The 21,859-nt window shown below is 29.9% G+C and overlaps 1 protein-coding gene across 1 annotated transcript; it reads left to right on the plus strand.

Moving 5' to 3' along the window:
• Nucleotides 1-1,729: 1,729 nt before the first annotated feature.
• On the plus strand, nt 1,730-21,179 carry LOC136973914 (protein cappuccino-like). The gene is made up of 21 exons (XM_067268688.1): nt 1,730-1,846; nt 2,726-4,152; nt 7,197-7,372; nt 7,445-7,583; nt 9,047-9,108; nt 9,195-10,149; nt 10,228-10,330; nt 10,495-10,627; nt 10,710-10,797; nt 10,904-10,965; nt 11,037-11,116; nt 11,566-11,695; nt 11,776-11,848; nt 11,924-11,997; nt 16,219-16,278; nt 18,943-19,063; nt 19,287-19,376; nt 19,483-19,534; nt 19,611-19,760; nt 20,594-20,681; nt 20,765-21,179. Coding segments are annotated over exons 1-21 (4,119 nt in total). The 5' UTR covers nt 1,730-1,844; the 3' UTR covers nt 20,819-21,179.
• Nucleotides 21,180-21,859: the final 680 nt, after the last annotated feature.

A 21,859-nucleotide genomic window follows, 5' to 3' on the forward strand; every position in this document is an offset into this window, starting at 1 on the left:
CTGGCCGAATCCATAATGGGCTTGCTAAAAGAGGTCATCTTAGTGCCCACAGGGCGGAACGAGTTTAAAAAAATCACAAAAAATTAGGAATGTTTTGTTTTACTCAAATCAAATTTATGCTATAATCCACATTTGAACTTGTAAAAAAATTATACCTCGATTATATAGGAACGAACCATACTTTTTTATTGTTTTCAATCTTTTCGCTTAAAGCATTTTAATACCATTTGAAAGAGATGATATACCTTATAAATAATTTACAATTGGAAGTAAAATTCGGCTGAGTTTTGCAGGTTGTACATGGTCTGTGTACTGAACTGCTGTTCTTAGCACCATCTGTCGGAGCCTGAGAACAAATTGAAAGTAAAAAGGTGGAATTGACAGATATGTGCTTAGAGATAGGAATGAATCATCACCGTAATTGGCTGCAGCTGTCATGTGATTTTGACGTCACTGCCTTTTTTCCCTCTAGAAGAAGCAAGCACGTGATTGCATTATAAGAGTGGACATAAAAATATTCTGGCGAAGTTAGAATATTTTTTTGGACTAAACCATAGTATGATGATTGATAATTTTAATTATACATTTGATCCTAGCTGACAGTAGAATCGAAAATGAATTTGAACAAGATTTCTAGTACATAATGATCTTCACAATTACCTGCATTTGAGATCACAATATATACACGTAAACCAGTTTTTATGCCGGATATACAATATATACGAGAAAAAAAAAACGCTGTTGAAAAAATGGCCGCCGTTTAGGGGTGGCATTTATTGGAGATTCGACTGTATTAAGTTAAACTTTTCAATATATTTAATATTGATAAAGAGAAAAGTTTCTAATCCAAACAGATATATCTTCAAAAAAGTCGTCAACCAATGAGAACTTTCGTAAATGAAATAACAGGAATTTTTTCTAGATAAGTGATTTGTTCCGATTTTAAACCATTTATTTAAAGGCAATACAAATTAAGGATTAAATACAAATAAAATGTCCTGTCTTCTCGCATCCTTTCTAATCAAAGGAACTCAATCAATCCTCCTTATGTGATTTTAAAGATCTCCGGAACTGGATTCTTGTGTATTTATATACAGAATGAATAACAGACGAAATATACTGGTTAACATTATATAATATACATTTTTTTATATTTATTTTAAATATAATAAATTTTCAATATACAGTCGAGTCAGTTCATGATATAAAGCTTTAGAATTCATTCAGGGATAGTTTCCTCGTAGTATTATTTATTAACAATTTTAAATTCATTTACAATAGAGGAGGAAAGTATTTTCGGAATATTTTTTACACGAAAAAGCCATCTACGTGATGTAAAATGTGATTATGTAATGGAAAAACCCGTGAGTAGGAAAAAAACATGAGAAATGAAACTCGATCCCTGGAGAAGTGAGCATCTTAAGAGAGCTTTTATCATTATCATTCAACTGGAATAATTATTCAGGTATTATCTATCAATAGTAAGAATACTTTTTAATTAATTAAACTCATTGTGATAAACTTGAATAGAAATATCAGCGGTTGATTGAAGTTCTAAAGGAGTACATAATTGAGTTATATTGAACACACACAGAGAGAGAGGGGGATCAATAAAATCTTTGGCAGTATCCACTAATTAGTAAAGTTATTACGCACTAGATGTCGCTAGACGTGTAAAGTTAGTTTATAATGGAGAAAGTAAAAGTATTTTTTATCCCCGGGGCGAGCAACGTGGGTCCAATGAACCGGGAGAGGACACACCTGTCGATCTCACCTGTTGTTCGAGAGCCGGACAACAAAGTCGCTTAATTTCATCCCGTTGAAGAGGCGTAATAAAGAAATGCATGTAAGTATTTAAACAAAAGAACTAATTCGTTTACTTTGTAAAAGTTTATTCGAGTGGGCATCCGCCGGATTTAACCCGTAACGGAAGGAAAAATCAATTAATTAATGTACAATAATAGATTGCACGAAAATGCTGTTATGCCATAAAAGAAAGTATCAAGGTTACCTTATCTTAAGGTCACGGTTGTGTTTAGAAAATCATTCACTGTGTTAAAAGAAAACAAAAATAATAATAATATTTTTCGAAGATAAAATAACAAAAATTAAACAGGAATTTAAAGAATTTCCTGTGTTATAAAATCTATTTAAAAAGTAGGAACGATTTTTAACGCATCTTGTAATTTTTGCGCATAAAACGCGCTTATCGTATGTTAATTCCTAAACAGTAAACTTTGTATTATTGACTTTAAAACGTGCGTCACGTAATTAAACGAGTAATTGTAAAGTTTAGCGATTAAAATATCGATTTTTAAAATATATCTTCGAATGCAGAGGTATGTGGCACATGCCAGTGGACAGAGAGAGAGAGTATTTAACTCATTTCACATGACTGATCATCCTTTCATTAAAACAGGAAGGAGCTTAAAAGGGGGATTTTCTTTGGGCATAAAAGAAAAATGAATAAGTTATGCAGATTAGCGTGTTAGAGGATAGTTTTGTGAAAGTAGAAACGAACAGGTTGCTTGCCAATAACCGCGTTGTTTACGTATCAGTGGGTGATTTCTGAGTGTGGGAAGCGTTAGTTACAAGGACGTGCAGCGTGGTGTTGGTTAGTTTTAGGAGTTTTTACGGGTTAGAAAATTTCGCAGAAACGTCATTAAACGAGATCCTATTGTGAAAAATCTCCCTCCCTCCCCTATGTTTTTTTGTGTGTTGTTAGGTTGAATGGCTTGGTGGACGAATTCGTCATGGAAGCAGCCACGTATAACGAATGGTTGTACTGGAGAGCCCAACTACCCGACGTAAACGAAGAAATCGAGTTGTTTTGTAGGGCCGACTTAGATTTAGTCATCGGTAACAGCATCTGGCAGGAAATAAGCAACTGTGCTCTCATGCCTTACAGTACCAGAGCTGACACGACTGCGCCGTCAACTATCGATCGTTCGTCTTCCAATCCGAATTTTTGTCGTTGCACGGTTGCTTCGGTAGCGATACGTAATGGTGTCTGTCGTAAATGCAGCGATGAGCGAACGAATTCGAAAAATCGCTCTCCGATATCGAAAAATAATCTTGGAAATCATGGAATACGAGAGAAGAACAATCATCTGAATAGAGAAAGCAAAATGGGAAATTTAGGTAGCCAACCTGGAGACAAGAAATCAAAACAGTCTCCGGGTAAGGAGAAAGAATTGAAAGTAGAATCTAAGGGTAGTCCCGGACGATTTAGGATAGGAAAGGATGCCAAAAAACAAAAAGTGTCGTCCTCCTCTCCCTTGGCTACTCCTACCGAGAAGAGGCGAGGTTTGCTTGGCAGAGGCGTAAAGGCCAATAAGGAAGCGCTCCCGGCACAGGTGCACGCGGTTAAAAACGAAGTCAAGAACAGCGAGCTGAAAGTCGAATCCACTCCCAGTCCGGAAAGTTCCGTCTCCAGTTCCCTGTACGTCGACACTGTCAGTCGTCTGCCCACTCCGGAGGAAGTCACGATATGCGACGGAGATTCTCTACTGGACGACGCCCAGATTCCGGAGGAGGGCACCTTGCAGGAGACGTCTCCCGTCAGTTTAAACGACATCAAAGTATTTTGTGACGAACTCGTCTATCCCGAAAAATCGGCCACGCAGTCTTACCCCGGAACGCCGGATACCAGACTCAGTAATTCCACGGATTTGAGTGCAAAAGATAGCGATAACGTTTCGCAAAGTAGCGTGAGGCTCGTTTCTAGCGTTACTTCCACGGGTAGTCTTACTAGAAACGGCTTCGCCGGAAAAGAACTGCAGGAGTCTCTAAGTTACAAACACAGAAATTTGGCAGATTCGTCGGCCCCGACCTTCACCCTAGTACCTCACCAGAAAGTAGTGTTACCCCCTCATAAATTTAGTACACTTCCGTCTAATTCCAATAATAAAAAAGATCATACCGTGTCGGAAGAGTGTCTCAGACCGGGTCATCTTTTCACAAACACTAGCGAACCTCACATTCCGTCAGTCCGTCGACATTCTTCTTATGGTGACAATTTGCCTTTGGATGGAAATGTGCTCAGAAAGGTGGCCTCGCTCACTCTGGATAAGGCTACGCTCGAAGCTAAGGTGAACAGGCCGAAATTCGTTCCGGAGAAACTGGATTTTAGTCTTTATGAAAAGTTTGAAGGTAAGATTTTAAGACTTTCTTTACATTTATTAAGATGTAAGCATTTGCAGTTATGGTATAGACATTTAACAATGTAAAGTTGATTTTGTGATTGCATTTTATTATTATTATTATTATTATTTAAATCTTAATAATGATCTACATATTTCAACCTAATTGTAGATAATAAATTTAAAATGTATTTAGGTATACTTAACGCAGAATTTATTATCTAAAAATAATATAGTTTCGTGACTTACAGTAACATACTTTGATGTTATTTAACCATCTCTTAACAGTTTAAATGACAAAAAATACTTTTTTAACTCTATTTTTCTTGGCATTAGCCTACAGCATGTTTTATTTTCAATTTATATTCTAATTTCTGTTTAGCATCATAATAGAATATATGTTTACATGCTGAAGATAGTCATATAACTGACTGAAAATGTTTTATTTATATAAAGTTTTGGCTTCCCGAACAAATCAGTTATTTATTTTTCTTTACTTTCTGGTTGAAATGTCAGTTTATAAATTATAAAAATATAAATCTTGCTTGGTGAGAGTTGTAGAATAAAAATAAATCAACAGTACTGTTAATCACTGTATTTAATCTATTAATTATATGTATGTTATTTACATGTAATAATTTTTTTTCCCCTCATAAACAATAGAAAAGATAAAATAAATTTCAACCTTGTACCTAATATTTCATCAACAAGTGCATTAAAAAAAGTAAAATAAATGTCTAACTTTATGTGAAATATTTAAAGTGAATAAGGTTTCTTTCTACAATTTTGATTTTCTAGAAAAAAATATTCAAATCTAGAACCACTTCAAAGCTGAGTGCAGTTCTAGATTTTTTCTGTTCTAAATAAACTTCTATTATTTTTAATGCTATTGTTTATGATAGTTTCAAGAAACTTTCAAGACAAAAAAAAAACATAAAAGTAATATTTTTAGGTCATAATATAAAAACAATACTATGTTTTGGTATACTTAAAATTGCATTGTAAAATGGAAAGGCATTGTATATAGTAACTGTAACTTTAACTTTTCGTACAGTAAATCTTTTATTTTTTAAAGAATAGACGTTACGTAAGTTACGTTACTACGTACGAACTATTCGCCGATTCCAACGATAAAAGGAGCGTCGGAAACTCAAAAATAAAAGAGGAAACCTTGTCTTTCTACGCTTAACAAATATAGATGCCGGCTTAATGGAGTCGACCGATCCATTCCGTTAAAACGGTATCTGTCGGTATCGATATTTATGCAATTTGCGTAGCTGCTACCGGTACTAGCATTAGAGTTTAATTAACATAGTTTCGATATGGGAAAATTCTATACGTTTAAATAAAATTAATTCAATTTCATTGACAGATATCAATAAATATAAGCTAAACTGATGAACGTTATATTAATGTTTTAGGAGGACGTTTACTAGATTATGATTTTCAACTGAAAGATTGGAATAATTGTTAATATTAGTTTGTAATAATAAAGAATAAAAGAAATTTAAATTACTTTATTTGAAAATTTTGAATTACCCTTGCCCGATGTTTAGAATATAAGTTTATAAACAAACAGTAGAATACTTTAATGGAGCCACTCTGCTGTTTATTTCCACGTATAGTGGAGATTCTAGATACTTTTTTAACTTTATAAATTCTAGAACATAGTTTGTTTATTATTCTATTTAACTAACTCCTTTACTGAGTTTGACAGTCTTATGTTTTCTATTCATCATTCAATTTAAAGTTTGTAACTCAGGATGGTTGTTAAAAGTGGCCAAAAGCATTAGTTATTAAATTTTCTTTTGCTGCTGTTGAAAAATAATGGGAGAGTTGGTATCTAACAAAGCAGTTAATTTGTATTTTATTAGAATAAACAGTATTACAGAATTGGAAAACATTGGAAAGAGTTTGCTGATGTGTTACTTTTGTAATGTCATTTAATCCAGTAAAGTGATTTGCTTGTTATTCTGTAATTTTGGAATTGTTTATCCATATTTAAAATGTTAAAACACCTTTAAAAATAAGCTTTATAAAATGATTTAACTTTCTAACTGTTTTATAAAATTTTTGTACTTCGAAACAAGATTTAAATTATTTTAAAGCATCAACTTTAGAAGACACTGTTTAATTTTGTGAAAGTTTTTATGTTAATATGTTATTTTTTTTCACTTTACAATAAATTATAAGCTGTTATTTCTGTTCGTTATATTCTACGAAAATAAAAAGCTGCTTAACTACTGGTTTTGGAAACAGGAAATTTATTTCACGTAATATATTTGAACGTTCTTGTACTTCTCATGGGGAAGTTAACCCGACGACAGATACGAGAGCACTTCAAAGCATTAGATAAAATAAACCTTGTTCCCGAAGGCATTAGTTACGCAGTTCTTTTTAACGTTAAAGTAATAGATATCGGTTAAAACCGAAGAAGCTGCTTTATCAAAGTGTGTAATTTACATTCGGAAGATATTTATAATGCTAATTTAGTAACAACGACATTAAAAATGCTTTAAAAATTTTAGAAAACTCCATTTTGTAATTGAAATTATTTAAAAAAAATAATAATTATGAAGTTGTTTTTTTGAATTTGAATAATTAATCTGTAGTTTAAAAATAGAAGTAATTAATTAATTAAATTTAAAACTACTAGCTCTAAAATTCATTATGATATAAATGCATTATTATATAATTAGTGACTGTTAAAATATGAAATTATGCAGTGTAATGTAATTAGAGAAAATGTTTTCTCATAATATTTTCATAGATAAAATTATCAATTTGATGGATTATTAATGACTTGTTATGTCTAAACCAATGAATGCAGTCCAATTATTTATTCTTTCAAGTACTTTTATATAATAGAACCTCAAGGGAAAGTAATAAATGAATAGTAGTCATTTATGCATCCTGTCAAATTTTAATGTTTATATAGCATTGAAATTAAACATATTTTATGATTTATAGATTAAAAATAAATAAATAAAATTGTGTAGCATTCAGTAATTGTATTGAGTAATATATTAAATTCTTTTTTTGTTTTGTTTAAAGGACAGATGTTAATTCATTGGTTTTGTTCGGCCTTTCCCGAAGACCATTATCTTCGTTTCTTATTGACAAAACAGGATCTTAAAATTCTAGCCGCACAATTCTCTACTCATTTGCTTGCCGCCGGCGTTCTTCGCCAAATCGAAGACGAAAATGCTCCGTTGGAGACAGTTTTTCGAGTAAGAAATAAGATTTAATAAAATTAATTATAACAAATTGCTAATATAAAACTTAATTTTATGGTTCTTTAGCCTGATTTGATGTACTATTGGACACATTCGGAAGTACCGACATCTGCAGCACCGATACCTGGAAAATTATCACCTTCGCTGTGGCCGCCGCCTAATTCGGAAGTTGGTGAACAGAAAGGATTATGTTATTCGGAAGCTGGTTAGATTTTTGTTGTGATTACATTTGAATACATATTATTTTACAGTTTTAATATATTTTACTTGTATCTAAGATTTGCTAAAATAAAATTTTCTTAATTATATGAACCTTGAAAGAACCCATATCTTTGAATATTGACAGCAAATAAAACACTTCTCTTTTTTAGAAGCTAATATACAAAGTGTTTTAATTTGGATGAATGTTTTCGGAATTTACCATTCACATTAGATTCAAACAAATAACAATATTAATAGGTTTAAATAAATCAAACAGTTTGTGCCATCGGACTTTTTTAGAATTTTTGAGTTATATGATTTAATTAAAACTGTTTAGATTCAAATGAATAAAAGAATTATGTGAATTGGATTCAATGCTGAAAAAGTAAATTTCAAAAATGTTCATAATAAATAGCATTCATTTTGGAAGATGCTGTATTTTATCAGTCTAAATTATTATAATTATGCTAATTATTATCCAATAATGTCGTAACATACATTGGAAAACCTCAAGTTTCATATTTGCCCATTACAATTTCTCAGTGTGTGTGCTTCATGTCATATGGCATACATCTAACTAGTGTCATCACCTTTTTAAAATAGCTGACCCAGACAATAGGTTTGTTCCGACACAAATCCCTGATTGCTTTGAATTTGAAACTGTACAAAGCATGCACAATGTCATTTTACAGCCAAGAACTGAATACGCAAGCCAATTCTAACCCAGTTAGGAACTTGTGTTCGAAGAAACGTAATATTTGCCAGAGATATTTGAAAGTTAGAATTTTAAAACTACACTTTCTGTCACTCTCAGCCTGAGGATAAGATGGGGATAAGTTTGGGGGATGTGAAGTTAAAGTGTTTAACCGATAAAATAAAATATTAGTTAAAGATTTTTGGATCACAAATATTTTTATAAATTTATTTTGTTTCATTATAATTTCACAATTTCTATGAAAACTGAACAAATTAATAATCAATCCAGACTGTGAATTTAAAAACTGGCTTGTTCGGGTGAAGATCGGACTGGTGGCAATACTACATCTAACCAATACTGTAATTCTTCCTATACTTGCTACGGCATATCTGTTGTCACTCCTCCCACAGCAGCCACAGTTCTACAGCTCCTGCAGATTATCCATAATCACCCATCATTGTTGCACAATGATGGGTGCAAACTGCAAAACAAAAAATGCCTTCTCTGTTCCAGAGTTGCCATTTTCATTTATGGCACTTCCTAGAGGTAATAGACAAAAAGAATTTGAATGCAGATACGATATGAAACTCGGATAGTTTACTCTATTGATCGATGTATGTTGTACACTTCTCGGATAATAATTAACATAAGTACATTAATTTAAAATGGTAGTATTCATTTTAGAAGACCCTGCATTTCATATATAAATTAAAAAAAACATGTTTTATTTTCTGGCTAAACAGTTAAAAACTTGTAAATATTTTAAACAGACCTGCAGAAGTTAATGATGGGAATGAGGAAACAGCATACAAGTGCTTTAGATAAATTGCAAGTGAGTTAAATTTTTCATCTTATTTTATTATTTATTTTTTTTTTAATAAATTTTTCTTTATAAAATACATATTTGACTATTTTTAGAGGGAAAAAGATATTGCTGTTTTGCATATGAGAGGACAACAAGCTGCAAAACTAACTGAATATGAGCATAAATTGGCCCAATTAGAGAGAGAGGTTGATAAGTATCAAACGTTAGCTGGAATTGAAGAATTAGCAAGGAATGCTAAAGATGAATTAGAATTGCTTCCAATATCACCTGTGAAAGAAGTGGCAGAAGATTCAACAAAAGAAACAGTGTCCACGCAAACTAAAGGTTTGCCCGTGATATTGGAGTCGGTATTGGTGCAGACTGAAGATAAATCAGAAGATAAGTGTGTTGAAGTACAAACAGAAGATTTGGTTCAGCCTGTCAAGCAGAAGCATAGAAGTACATCTATATCTGGTTCAGATTTAGCACTTCTCCCTGTTTCAGAAGAACCAGTAGCGTCTCTTCCCTCAGATTTAGTTAGCTCTTCCTCACCTGCAAGTATTAGTTCTGTGCCAGCTCCTCCTCCACCGCCACCACCACCTCCACCTCCTCCTCCTGCCCCTTGTATTCCTCCCCCACCCCCACCCCCACCTCCACCACCACCATTACCCTCAGCAGGTCAAGGTATACCACCTCCACCACCCCCTCCACCACCCTTTTTGCCATTAACACATTCAGGACAAGGCATACCACCACCACCTCCGCCACCACCACCACCACCACCACTACCAGGGTTAGGAGCTTGTATCCCACCACCACCTCCACTTCCCCCAATAGGATCAACTGCAGGACCTCCGCCTCCTCCACCTCCACCACCATTTCCACAAATTCCAGGAATGCCTGCACCTCCACCTTTACCTGGATCAGGTGCACCTCTACCACCACCGCCTCCACCTCTTGGACTTTCTGGTCCTCTACCACCTCCACCTTTACCTGGTACTAGTGGCATTTCTCCTGCTCCTTTACCTCCTCCACCAGCAGGTGGTTGGTATGGAGTTTATTCTACAGGTAAGATTCACTCAAACCTTAGAAAACTTTTTTTAATGGTTTCTCTTTTAATAATTGGATATAATTGCGTAAATTTAGCACGAAAGCAAGCAGTCAGTCCAAAGGTTCCAATGAAACCTTTATATTGGACGAGAATTCAAGTTGCCGTTCAACAGTCCCCATCGTCATCTCCATCTCCTCCCGAAGAGTATGAAATTTTCTTATTTAAGTTAAATAATAAACAGGGACACATACATATACCAAAACCAGTTATATAAGATCAATATATTTTTATTAAAATTAAATCATATCTTATCTTATACTTTTACACTCGTAAACTAAGAATTACTTTCTTACTTAGCCAGAAAAGTTGTTATGGGAGAAATTAGAAGAAAATGTTTTACAAAATTGGGACGAATTCTCCGATCTATTTTCTCGTCAAGTACGAGAGAAGAAGTCAAGTAACAAACCAAAGACGACACAAAAGAAATCGAAAGAGGCATATAAATGTTTAATATATGTAATTCGTTCGGTAATTTCCCAAATTTTATTTTAATTGCCGATCTTATCTTTTTTGTCAGGTTGCAAAGTTACTTGACCAGAAACGTTCACAAAATGTCGGAATTTTAATATCTAGTCTTCATTTGGAAATTTCTGATGTGGAAAACGGTACGAAATATTTATGGATATTTACAATTAATATAAAAATGCTTAATTAATCTATTATTTTAAGATATTTTTGACAAATAGTAATCTATTAAATATTTATTTTTAGCTGTGTACAATTTTGATACGTCTGTTGTTGATTTGGATGGCCTTCAAGCCATTTATGAAGTCGTGAGTATCTTTTCTGGAACTATAATTTTAAAATTTGTTATATGAGAATTAATAATGAAAACTCTTGTTAGCAACCAACTGAAGAAGAATTACAGTTAATCAAGAACCATCTTGCCACCAATTCAGAAATTCCTTTAGACAAACCTGAACAGTAATCACTTTTTCTTTTATATAACTATATATTTAATTTAAACTAAATACAGGTACTCCTCACTTTACGACCTATCTGCTTAACGATCGCTCGCACTTACGACCAATCGAGTTTCGACCTGCAATTTGGGGAATCCCCTTTCTCGGCTTGAGTGTCGGTCAGTGGCAAACGGTGACATGCGCACTAAACGTACTATAATAGTCTTTTTATGAATAAATTTGAAGTTTGTTGCATAATTTGTATAATTTTACAACGATCCTATATTTGCGGCGCAAGCTCCTCGCTTATTGACCAATTCACTTAACAACATAGTCGTCGGAACGGAACTCCGTCGTAAAGTGAGGAGTACCTGTATATTATTTAATTATATTAAATACAATACACATTTCTAATATATTGTTAAAGTTAGTTTAAATTTATTTATAAGATTAAAAATTATTTTTAAACAGATTCTTATATGATTTATCTCAAATACCACTTTATGCAGACAGAGTTTCTTGCATCATGTTTCAGTCAAATTTTGCAGAAACAATTAGTTCTATAGAAAATAAATTAAACAATATGAAAATGACAAGTGAAGTAAGAAAGTTAATTTGTTTTTTTTTTTTAATAAGTAAGTAAAATATTTGTATAATCTTAGTTTTTTTTGTAATTTTTAGTGTCTTATGACTAGCGAAAATATTCAACAAGTTTTCGGGATTATTCTCGCATTGGGAAATTACATGAATGGTGGTATGTAATTTTAAAATTACAAATTACTTTTAAAATTGAAAAACGAGCTGTTGTATCAGTATATTTTCTCTTAAGGGAATCGAAGCAGGGGCCAAGCAGATGGATTTGGATTGGAAATTTTACCAAAATTGAAAGATGTGAAAAGTAAAGTAAGTAAACGAAACATAAATTGATAATTATTTTCAAATTATGATATTGATTTTAAATATTTAAATTTGTTTACTCAATTAACTACATACAAATTTGTAAAGTAGTAGCAAAAAAGTTCATCAAACTGGAAAAACTAATGTTTTTGATCATATTTAGTGATGTTTATTAAGTCTGACAAAAAATTGAACATTTATAAATATTAATGAAAAATATTTATATTATTTTGTATTTTATGTAAATATTTTCTATATTTAAACCTTGTTCAGCATTCAGATATTTCCATTTTTATATGTAAATGTTTGATTTTTTAAACGTAAAACCTGATGAACATCATTAAACACGATCAAACACATTAGTTTTTTCTAATTTAATAAACCTTTCGGCTGCTCTAAAGGTTGTATGTAGTTGATTGAGTGAACTATTGAAATGGTTACTTCATAAATTAAATTTGTTTATTTAAAATCTTATAAACAAAATATACATTTAATGAAATTAACACCAAGTTGTATAATCATCGTCGTCATCTCGAGACCAACAAGCATTTTATACTTTAATAATTTTAAGTCTAAATTTATTGGTAAATGTATTCTCTGAAGAGAACGTGATTTATAGACTAAAATATTTAAACTGTTAAATAGTTAAATAGTATGTCGGCATTTAACAACATTCAGTTCAAGTTACAAACTTTTTTTGTTTTCTTAAAATGTATTAAAATATGAAACTATTTTCTGTATTAGGTCTACTAAAATGAACTCGTCGTCTCTATATTTAACGTAAATATTAAAATTAATCAATAAAGGACATCGTATAATTCGTATTATTATGTAGAATGAATTAAATTTTCAGACGGCACTAAAATTCGTTTACGATAGTGAAATAATTTCCTGCCCTGTTTTATTTACATATATTGTTTGTGTATTGTGTTTTATTTATTGCGTTATATTTACATATAAAATATCATATAACAAATTCTGCTGTTTCTTATCAAATTTATCATCTTTCAATTGATTAGAGATTTTAGTGCATAATTAAGAAAAAAATCAATATTCCAAATTTTTTACTTTTTCTTTATAGAAACTACCTTATTAAATTATTATAATTGTGTTAATTACCTGAGAAGTATTTGATGACGCCAATCAATAGAGTAGCTTTACATATCATCTCCCATCTACATTCAAACATCTTCTTATCTAAGTTACTACCTCTAGAAAATGCTGTAAACAAAAATAGTGACTCTGTAACAGAAAAGGCATTTCTTGTTGTTCTGCAGTTTACAAACTCAGAATCATTTTGTGTCCTGAAACTCACAATATCACCAAAGAATGTTTGTCTTGATGGATCTTGAAATTGTTTGTGAAACTCGTGCGTCACAATGATAAGTGATTCTGACTTCGTAAGCTGCAGAACACACAATGCCTTCTCTGTTGCAGGGTCATCATTTTTGCTTAGAGGTAGTAGACAACAGACGTGTGAATGCAGGTGGGAACAGTGTGTATCGTCGTTATTCTGTTTTTATGGTATATATTAAACTGAAGATGAGGAGAAGGTATCTTTCAATGTTTAATTTCTGTTTTTATTATATAACACGAACATAATTATTTGAATATATTAGATAAATATAAATGTTTTTAATTAAAAAGGCAGACAGTGTATTCACAATATAAAAAATACAAAAGAAACAAAGTCATCTTCCTTTCTGTCCTGTCTAATCACAAAAAACAGTCTTCCTTTGCTGAGATGTCCTTTTATTAGAAACTACGCCTTTACAAAATTGTGTAAAACAGTTTAAAGAGTTCACTGATAAGCCAAAAAATTCTAAAATATATATACATAATTTTAATTAAAAAGGCATACGGTATTTTACGATATTTTAATATCTTTTACAAAAGTTTGCAGAGTCGTAGCCTTGTAATAAAATGTTGCCTCTGCGAAGAAAGAATGTTTTTGTTCCTGATTGGACATGATTGAAAAGAAGAAGACTTACTTTCTTCTGTATTTTTTACATTATGTTTTCATTCATTAACGATTACAGAAAAATTTGTCTTAGTAAAGGGAAATGATATAAACACATCTAATTTTAATATAAATTTATTTTTATAAAATTGTTAATTTGTTTCTGATTTAACATTATATATACTGATGATAAAAACCTGCACTTATGTTTCAAATATTATAACATAGTTGCGTAACAACTTTTCGATCATCCTTTACTTTCTGTGACTATTGAAGTATTTGCAATTAATTTTATTCTGACAACTTTATACATTTTGTTATCAATTTGAATAAATTTAGATTTTAAACACTCATTATTTTCCTCGGGCAATAAAATACTTGCTAAACTCTAAATGTTTTATACTTTATGTATTAGGGAATAACTAGTTTATTTATCTGATTTAAATCAATAATAATTGATGGATGATACAGAATTGCTTATTTTATTGGCTATTACAACTTGCAGATAGATCGTAAATTGCTTGTCTTATGGATGATAGGTACGTATTTGTAATATTATTGATGTACTTGTACTTTTAATATCGCCATCAATTAATATTATAATCATCACGTCAAATTTCTGATACTGATCTTCTCATTTCTCATTCGGAATTTTGTCTTCTTTCCAATAAGTTTTTTATGTTGTTTAGAAATGTTTACGATGATTTGCTTACCTTTTTTTAGTTTTGTAAAAAATATTTGATCTAATCTGAACACATCTCGAATAATAAGTTTTTGTGTATTATACAATACTCGTCAATATTTTTTCATGCCTTTGAATAATTTGAGCATCCTTGATAAACCTTCAAATTACAATATTGATTTGATCCGAAGGAACAATTTATACTATTTTAAGGTATAATTCTTATTATCATTTTGTAATTAAAGATATTATGCAACAAAAGAGAATCACAGCATATTAATTGTGGAAGATAATATACACGTTAAAATGTTAGCAATATTGTGTACCTCGGATTGGTGCCTTTCATATTGGCTGTTTACTCTGCAGTAAAATTCATTGTTAGTTAGCTTAACTGTGTTTTAATATTAGGGCTGACCTCTGCTATTGTTCCTTTGACCTATTATAATCAAACTCATCTTAAATATATGCTCTAAAACCAATTTTAAATGCATAGCATATGACATATGTTTGAGAGAAAATCTGAAAAAATTCATTACATAGTGAGTGCGTTAACTTTCTCACATATCAAAATTTTATCTTTAAATGCTATTAATCATCAAACAACTTTTGTACGTTATATAATTATAAATTTAGCAGCTTATTAATAATTAATACACAGATTTATTTGCCAAGATAGGAAGAAAATACTTAAATTATATAGTAATGGATTCAGTAATGAAGTATATTAAACATTTACTATATATATTAAATTTATGAAACTACGGTGTTAAATCTAACTTCAGATATATGTACAAAAAGTACTTTGCAAATGAAAATCAACTCTTTTTTACATAAATTTTTATTCCCGCAAAGTGCTTAGTAATTAAATTCAAAGATAAGAAATCAATATAAAACAATTCCATAAAAAATTAATATACATAAAATTTCCAAATCTTCAACCCTCACTTAAAGTATACAAAATTATACTTTATTAGGGAGTGAATTTTCATAGTTCTTGGATTTTAAATACAGTAAAACCTATGCTAATTTGGATCCTGTCAATTCAGACAAATCTTTCGAAAAATTGCACGATAATTAAAAATTTCTTGGTAATAGAAAAATTATAATGATTTTGATGGAAGTCTTTGCTGTATCATGCATTGTACTACTGTTGTTGATATGTTACTAAAGACTGTACATTATTGTGTGCTTTACTGTCATGAAATTTTTTGAGCTCGTTTCCTATAATAAATTATCGTACCGTACATTCGTCTACTTGTTTTCTTCGTCGCCAGAGAACACGCGCCGCTGTCTCGGACTTCCATAAATTCAAACCACCTTAATCCAAGTTAGTGCGGTTTACTGTAATTAAAAGGTCATTGCAATAAAGCACAGTTTTCGTATAAATAATAAATAAATTTAAATGATTGATTAGTTAAAGCGTAATCATATTTTGTGTGAATTATTTATCTAAATTTTCCTATCGTTGCTTTATTTTATATACTCGTGCAAAGAGGATTTATTTTTTAGAAAACTGTAACTTAAAGGTTATTAATTTAAAATGTATATTTGCAGTTACAAATAATAATAATAATTTTATTTACAGGATAATTCCATAACATTATTGCATTACATCGTTCGGATATATATGAACCTTTATCAAGAGGTATTTAATAGAATTTTCTTAAATTTTATATTTAATAGTAATAAACTGAATAATAAAATTATATTCTAGTCTTATTAATTACTTGCTTATGTTTTAAAGAAATCTTTATGTAAATAATAATGTAAAATAATGTATAATAATGTAAAATAAATGAAAATTTGAGTACCATTTGATTACTTTTAGTCAAAATGGTACTTAATATATGTGTACTTAAATAAAATATTTGGTAAATTTAAAAAGAAATATATTATGAATTGCTATCTATTATTTAAATTATTTTTTTTGTATAAATTTACTTAAATTCTGCTTCATTATTGTTTGTTTATAATGATTGTATCAAGGTCTTCCCTGTAACTTAAACTGAATTGTAATTGAAAAATTAAGCTGTAACATTGCCAATTCTTTCCCAACATCAGGATACACTTCTATACTTGACAGCTCGTAAAAATAGAATAAACAGAGAAAAAAGTCATTATATATCATTCAAATAATCCGGTACGAGTAATTATTAGTGTCGGGAAAATTTCCGACGTAATTTTTTTTTACGTTTGGTAATTATAAAAATTATTCTATATTAAAATGATCTGAAAAGAGTTTTTAAAAGCTTTGCTAATCAAAATAAAGTTATAATCATATATGCAAATTTTATTTAAATTTTAGTTTTAGTGAAGTTTTCCTCGTAGATTCTTCAGTAAAATATAATATATCATTGCTTATGTTTATATAAATATACTAATTCAAAAGGTAGTAATATAAAAAGCCCATATAAAGGACTTTGACATTGATATTTTTCAGCAATTACTAATAAAAGTAAATTTGTCAGTTTGATTTAATAATTACGACAAAAGAAAGCATCTTGTTAAAATTTCGGTTATCCAATTTAAATCAACTCAGACTAGATTTTATTCTGAGTATTGAGAATGAATTATTTATGTTTAATCCGATGCAATAGCAAAAAATAGTTGTAATGGTTATATGCCCTAGTTAAATTCATACGAATCTAACATCTAATCTACAGTGTTTGGGTAATATAACTGGCAGTTTAGTATCTAATTAGTTTCGAGTCATATCATTAATCCAAGTTGACTTTTTTTACGTATTAATTTAATTAAATGATTAAATTTTCAATGGAGAGCAACACTATCTCTCATGTCAAATTCATTTTATCAAAAACAGATTACTAACAAAACTTATTTCTACTCTTAAAACATTCGCAATACTCCAATTCATCAGTCCACGTTAATAAAAATATAAATTCAGCTTCGTAAATACTTAAATAATAAACAGTTACCGTTAACGAATACAGAGTTACATAACAATAGTTATTTTAAATGTAATTAATGATATATTTTACTCATCGAAAAGCAGTTCTTTATGCGAACATGTAGTTTCTATATACAGTAGTTTACAGTAAAAAAGAAATAAAATCCACAATTAACTTAATAAGGAGCCATTATGCGACTTGCCTATTTTTATGCTCTAATGTCTCGTGTGATGATGGTAAACAATGTTTAAATCTGTATCATATTTCTTTTTATTAATGCAAATATTTTATTATAGCAATAGAATATGAGGTGTTTTTGCGTAGAAGAATTGTTTTAATTTATATCTAAAATACAATTGATTTACGGAGAAAGTTCTAAAGGTTTTTGCTCGAATAATAAAGATTTTACATTTTATTTATATTTAATTGTTATACAAAATACTACAATAAATGCCGTGTAATAATGGATAATTAAAATATTAATTTTGTTCCTATATAAATATAGCTTAAACTTTAGGTTTTTAAATTAAATTTTCAAAATTTATATATGGAATCTTTAAAATATTAGACTGATGATAAAAAAAAACAAACTTTTAAGGGGTCCACAGACAGTTTTTTTTTTACAAATTAAATGTTGATTAGATACCAGCTCCCATTGTCAGATTCCATCATTATACACGTTAGAACAGCATTTTTCTAGTAACATTTTGTTTTCATTTAATTTATAAATAAAAAAAGATATGCGAACTTCTTAAAAATTTTCTTTTTAGTGCCAGTGTTATTTATTTTATAATATGGAGTCAAATATTGTGAAGAATAGTTTAGAATATTGGTTTAATTTTCAAACTTATATCCGCGCCGAAGACGACGACAAAATATTCCGACGCTTTCCCGTAAATATAAATTGTTGACTTATGCAGAAGTTTGTTTTTATTGAATCGTAGAAAATATAATGCTCTTTATTTGTTTGTTTTTAACTGTTTAAATAAAAATTCTGATACTTAAGTATGATGAAAGGTGCAAAGGTATCACTTGTTTAATGAAGATTACCCGATACTTGTCTAAAACATCTTTTAATTTTTTGATGATTCATATTTTACTTATCCTAATAAACCATAAAACTAAAATTTTTTTTTTTTAAACTTCAACTTCAGTCTTAATGAACAGGAAGTGACATTTCTGAACTTTAAGCAGTGATATTTAATATTCGGCAGGGGTCAACCTGAAACTAGAAACAGTAGTTGAGTTTCAAGTTTAAGTTTTTCAATGACATCTTAAACATATGAATAATTTTACTTCCTATGACTTTTTCGAATTTATTTTAATTAATATGAATCAAAATATTTACTACTAGATAATAGCAAATTTTCAAAATTCTAATGAATTATATTTCCTTTTAGGATACTAATTTAGAAAAAGCAAATTTTCCTCTGCCCGAACCCAGTGATATCGAACGTTCGAGCTACGTTAACTTCGAAGATATGTCTAAGGATCTTAAAAAGCTGCATACGCAAATAACGAGTAATAATTTTTTTCGTTATATTAAATAAAATTTGAATAATTGTTCGATATTGCTCGGCTTAGCTAAGCCATTCGTTAAACTAATAACTATTAATTTTCCGACGAAAACGTTAAAGTACGGCGACAAATATTTTTAGGTCACTTAATACTCGTGTTAAGTGACAAATATTTACAGAAAATAGTATTAAGTGTGCTGCCATTTCGTTATTTTTTAACGTTTAAGGTTGCGAAAGGAAAGTGGCAAAAGTCGTTAATTCAAACGAAGAAAATCAAGAACCATTTAAACATAAAATGGAAGAATTTTTACAAAAAGGTATCATATTTCTTCTCGTTGAAATAATTTAACTGTGTTACAGGATAGCAATATGCCTTATAACGAAAGGATTAAATATATAAAAATAAATATTTTTTATTTTAAGCTTATAGAGAACACAAAGAACAAGAAGACAATTTAGAAGAATGCAAATTAAAGTAAACGAAAATTTATATTTGTACTTTCACATAAAATTATATTATACTACATTTTGAATATTAATATTTATAACAGGTTCACAGAAGTAATAACATTCTTTAGTTGGTCTTCTAAATCGGCCAATAAGTCTGAATGGCCTAAAGAATTTTTCGGTCTCTGGGTACCATTCTGCAATGATTTCAAAGATATTTGGAAGAAAGAATTACAACTGAAAATCAAACAAGAGTAGGTTTTAATAAAACTTAATTGTAAAGATATCAGTGTTACGTAGATTGCGTATTAAAACAATAATGAAATAAAACAGAAAGATTGTTAAATTATCGGAAAATGAAACGATTTCATTCATTCTTTACTACCAGTAGCAACTTTACTGCATAAATATTTAGTTAACTAGAATTTTTATTCTCGAGCATCCGAAATATACTTTTGTTTGTATTTTCTCGTACGGGCGCAACAGTATTTCTAACAGATTATCTTATAACATTTTGATTAGTAATTTGTTCTTGACATTTTGAATATTGAAGGAAGTGTCGCCGTAATGCAGTACAGTAGAGTCCCGTACGATGCGCAAATAAAGCGAGCAACAACCCCGGAATTTTGTCGATCATAAGTACACGTTTCTTTTTCAACTTATAGGCCAAGGTTTAAACTTTCATAAATCGTGTGATAATGCAGGTTTCGATAACACAATTTCCTATAATGCGTAACGAATCTCTCGGACTCTACTGTATTATAAAATAAAAACATTTATAATGTAAATTTCTGATGGGATACTTATTTATTTTGAAAATACATAGGTAAAGTCCAAAAAGAAAACCTATAATTATCACCCTCCAATTATTATAAACCATTCTCACTTTAGTCGGTGATTATAGAAAAATTCAGAATTTTATATTATTGGATCATATTAATGAAATTATATTTTAAATGATTTGTATTAAAATTTCTAGATAATTTATTGAAATAATCTTTGATAATTAAATGATTAAATATTAGCGATTCTTAAACATTTGAGCATTTCAATAATATTTAATTCCGCGTATTTTATTTCTTTATAGGCTAGAGAAAGCGCGTCAGAAAGTCAAAGAAATGAAGGAGGAAAAGAAAGCTAATATCAAGAAAGTTAAAGAAAAACCCACCGGTTTAGTAAGGATCAAATTATTTAAAGTAATTAAAATTTCTGTTTTCTAGCATAATATTAATTGACTGTATTTAATTTCTTTTTACAGAAAGCAAAACTGGCAAAAAAAGGCATGATCAAAGATGTTTCTGTCAAATCATGATTATTTTACATATGAACAACCATGGTACATAAGTGTAATTAATTTCAAACAATATTTACCATAGAAATTGAGGCTGGACCTTGTTGTGAATTTATTCCTTAAATGGTTACTGGATAATCATATTATTTTTTTTAGAATTTTTAAAAATGAAAATAAATAAATAAATAAAAAAAAAGGAAAAAAGAAGAAAATGAATTATAACTTTATAGAGAACCAACAAATTCAATACAGTATATTACTGTGCTTTTGTACTTTGTGCAATTTTATGTTGGTAATTGGCCTATTCTTTTTCTTATATCGCAGTGAACGGTGGATCTGAGATTGTATTTTGTGTTTTAGAATTAAATTATTTTGTTCACAAAAGAAATGCATTTATTAATTCATATCATTTTACGCAAGAATTAATATAATTTAGATTTAGAAGCACAGTTTTAACAAGTGCAGAAGGAAACAAATTTACTTTTTTTAACATTAAAATTTATGTATTTCTTTTAAATTGTTTTTAAATTGATATTATTTTTACGGCATCATTCCAAACTTAAACAATGCAGCAACTTACACATGCAGAACCTACCAATATGCGTACTTTGGATTTCACTAAAAATATAAGTCCAATAACTTTTAGAATATTTTTTTTTCAAGCAGAAAAAAATAAAAATTAGTTTTAAGTTACATGAAACGTGAGAAGCATATTTTCAATTTTCTTTTATGAACTGGAAATCCCAGAATGACTTTACCCTTGACTTCACCTTGGACAATAAACAACTCTAAAGTCTAGTGTCCACTCCCCAATGAAGGGTGTGAGTGGGTTGATGTATAATGACTCACCCCCACCTTAGAGGTTGAACAACTCACGGGGTGGAGAGAGACGTTTTGGTGGACAAAACTATACCTCTTCCCATTTAATGATGACATTTTTTGTATTCAGGTGGTAAGGGGTGGAATAAAATAAGTCTATTGCTTCATAAAGCAGATAATGCAAATTACAGACACTTTAATAATAATTAAAAGATTATTTAGAAATGATATTAAAATAAATGT

This window comes from Centruroides vittatus, unplaced genomic scaffold, assembly GCF_030686945.1.
Source record: "Centruroides vittatus isolate TY-2023 unplaced genomic scaffold, ASM3068694v2 contig_3308, whole genome shotgun sequence".
In the NCBI taxonomy this organism is placed as follows: Eukaryota; Metazoa; Arthropoda; class Arachnida; order Scorpiones; family Buthidae; genus Centruroides; species Centruroides vittatus.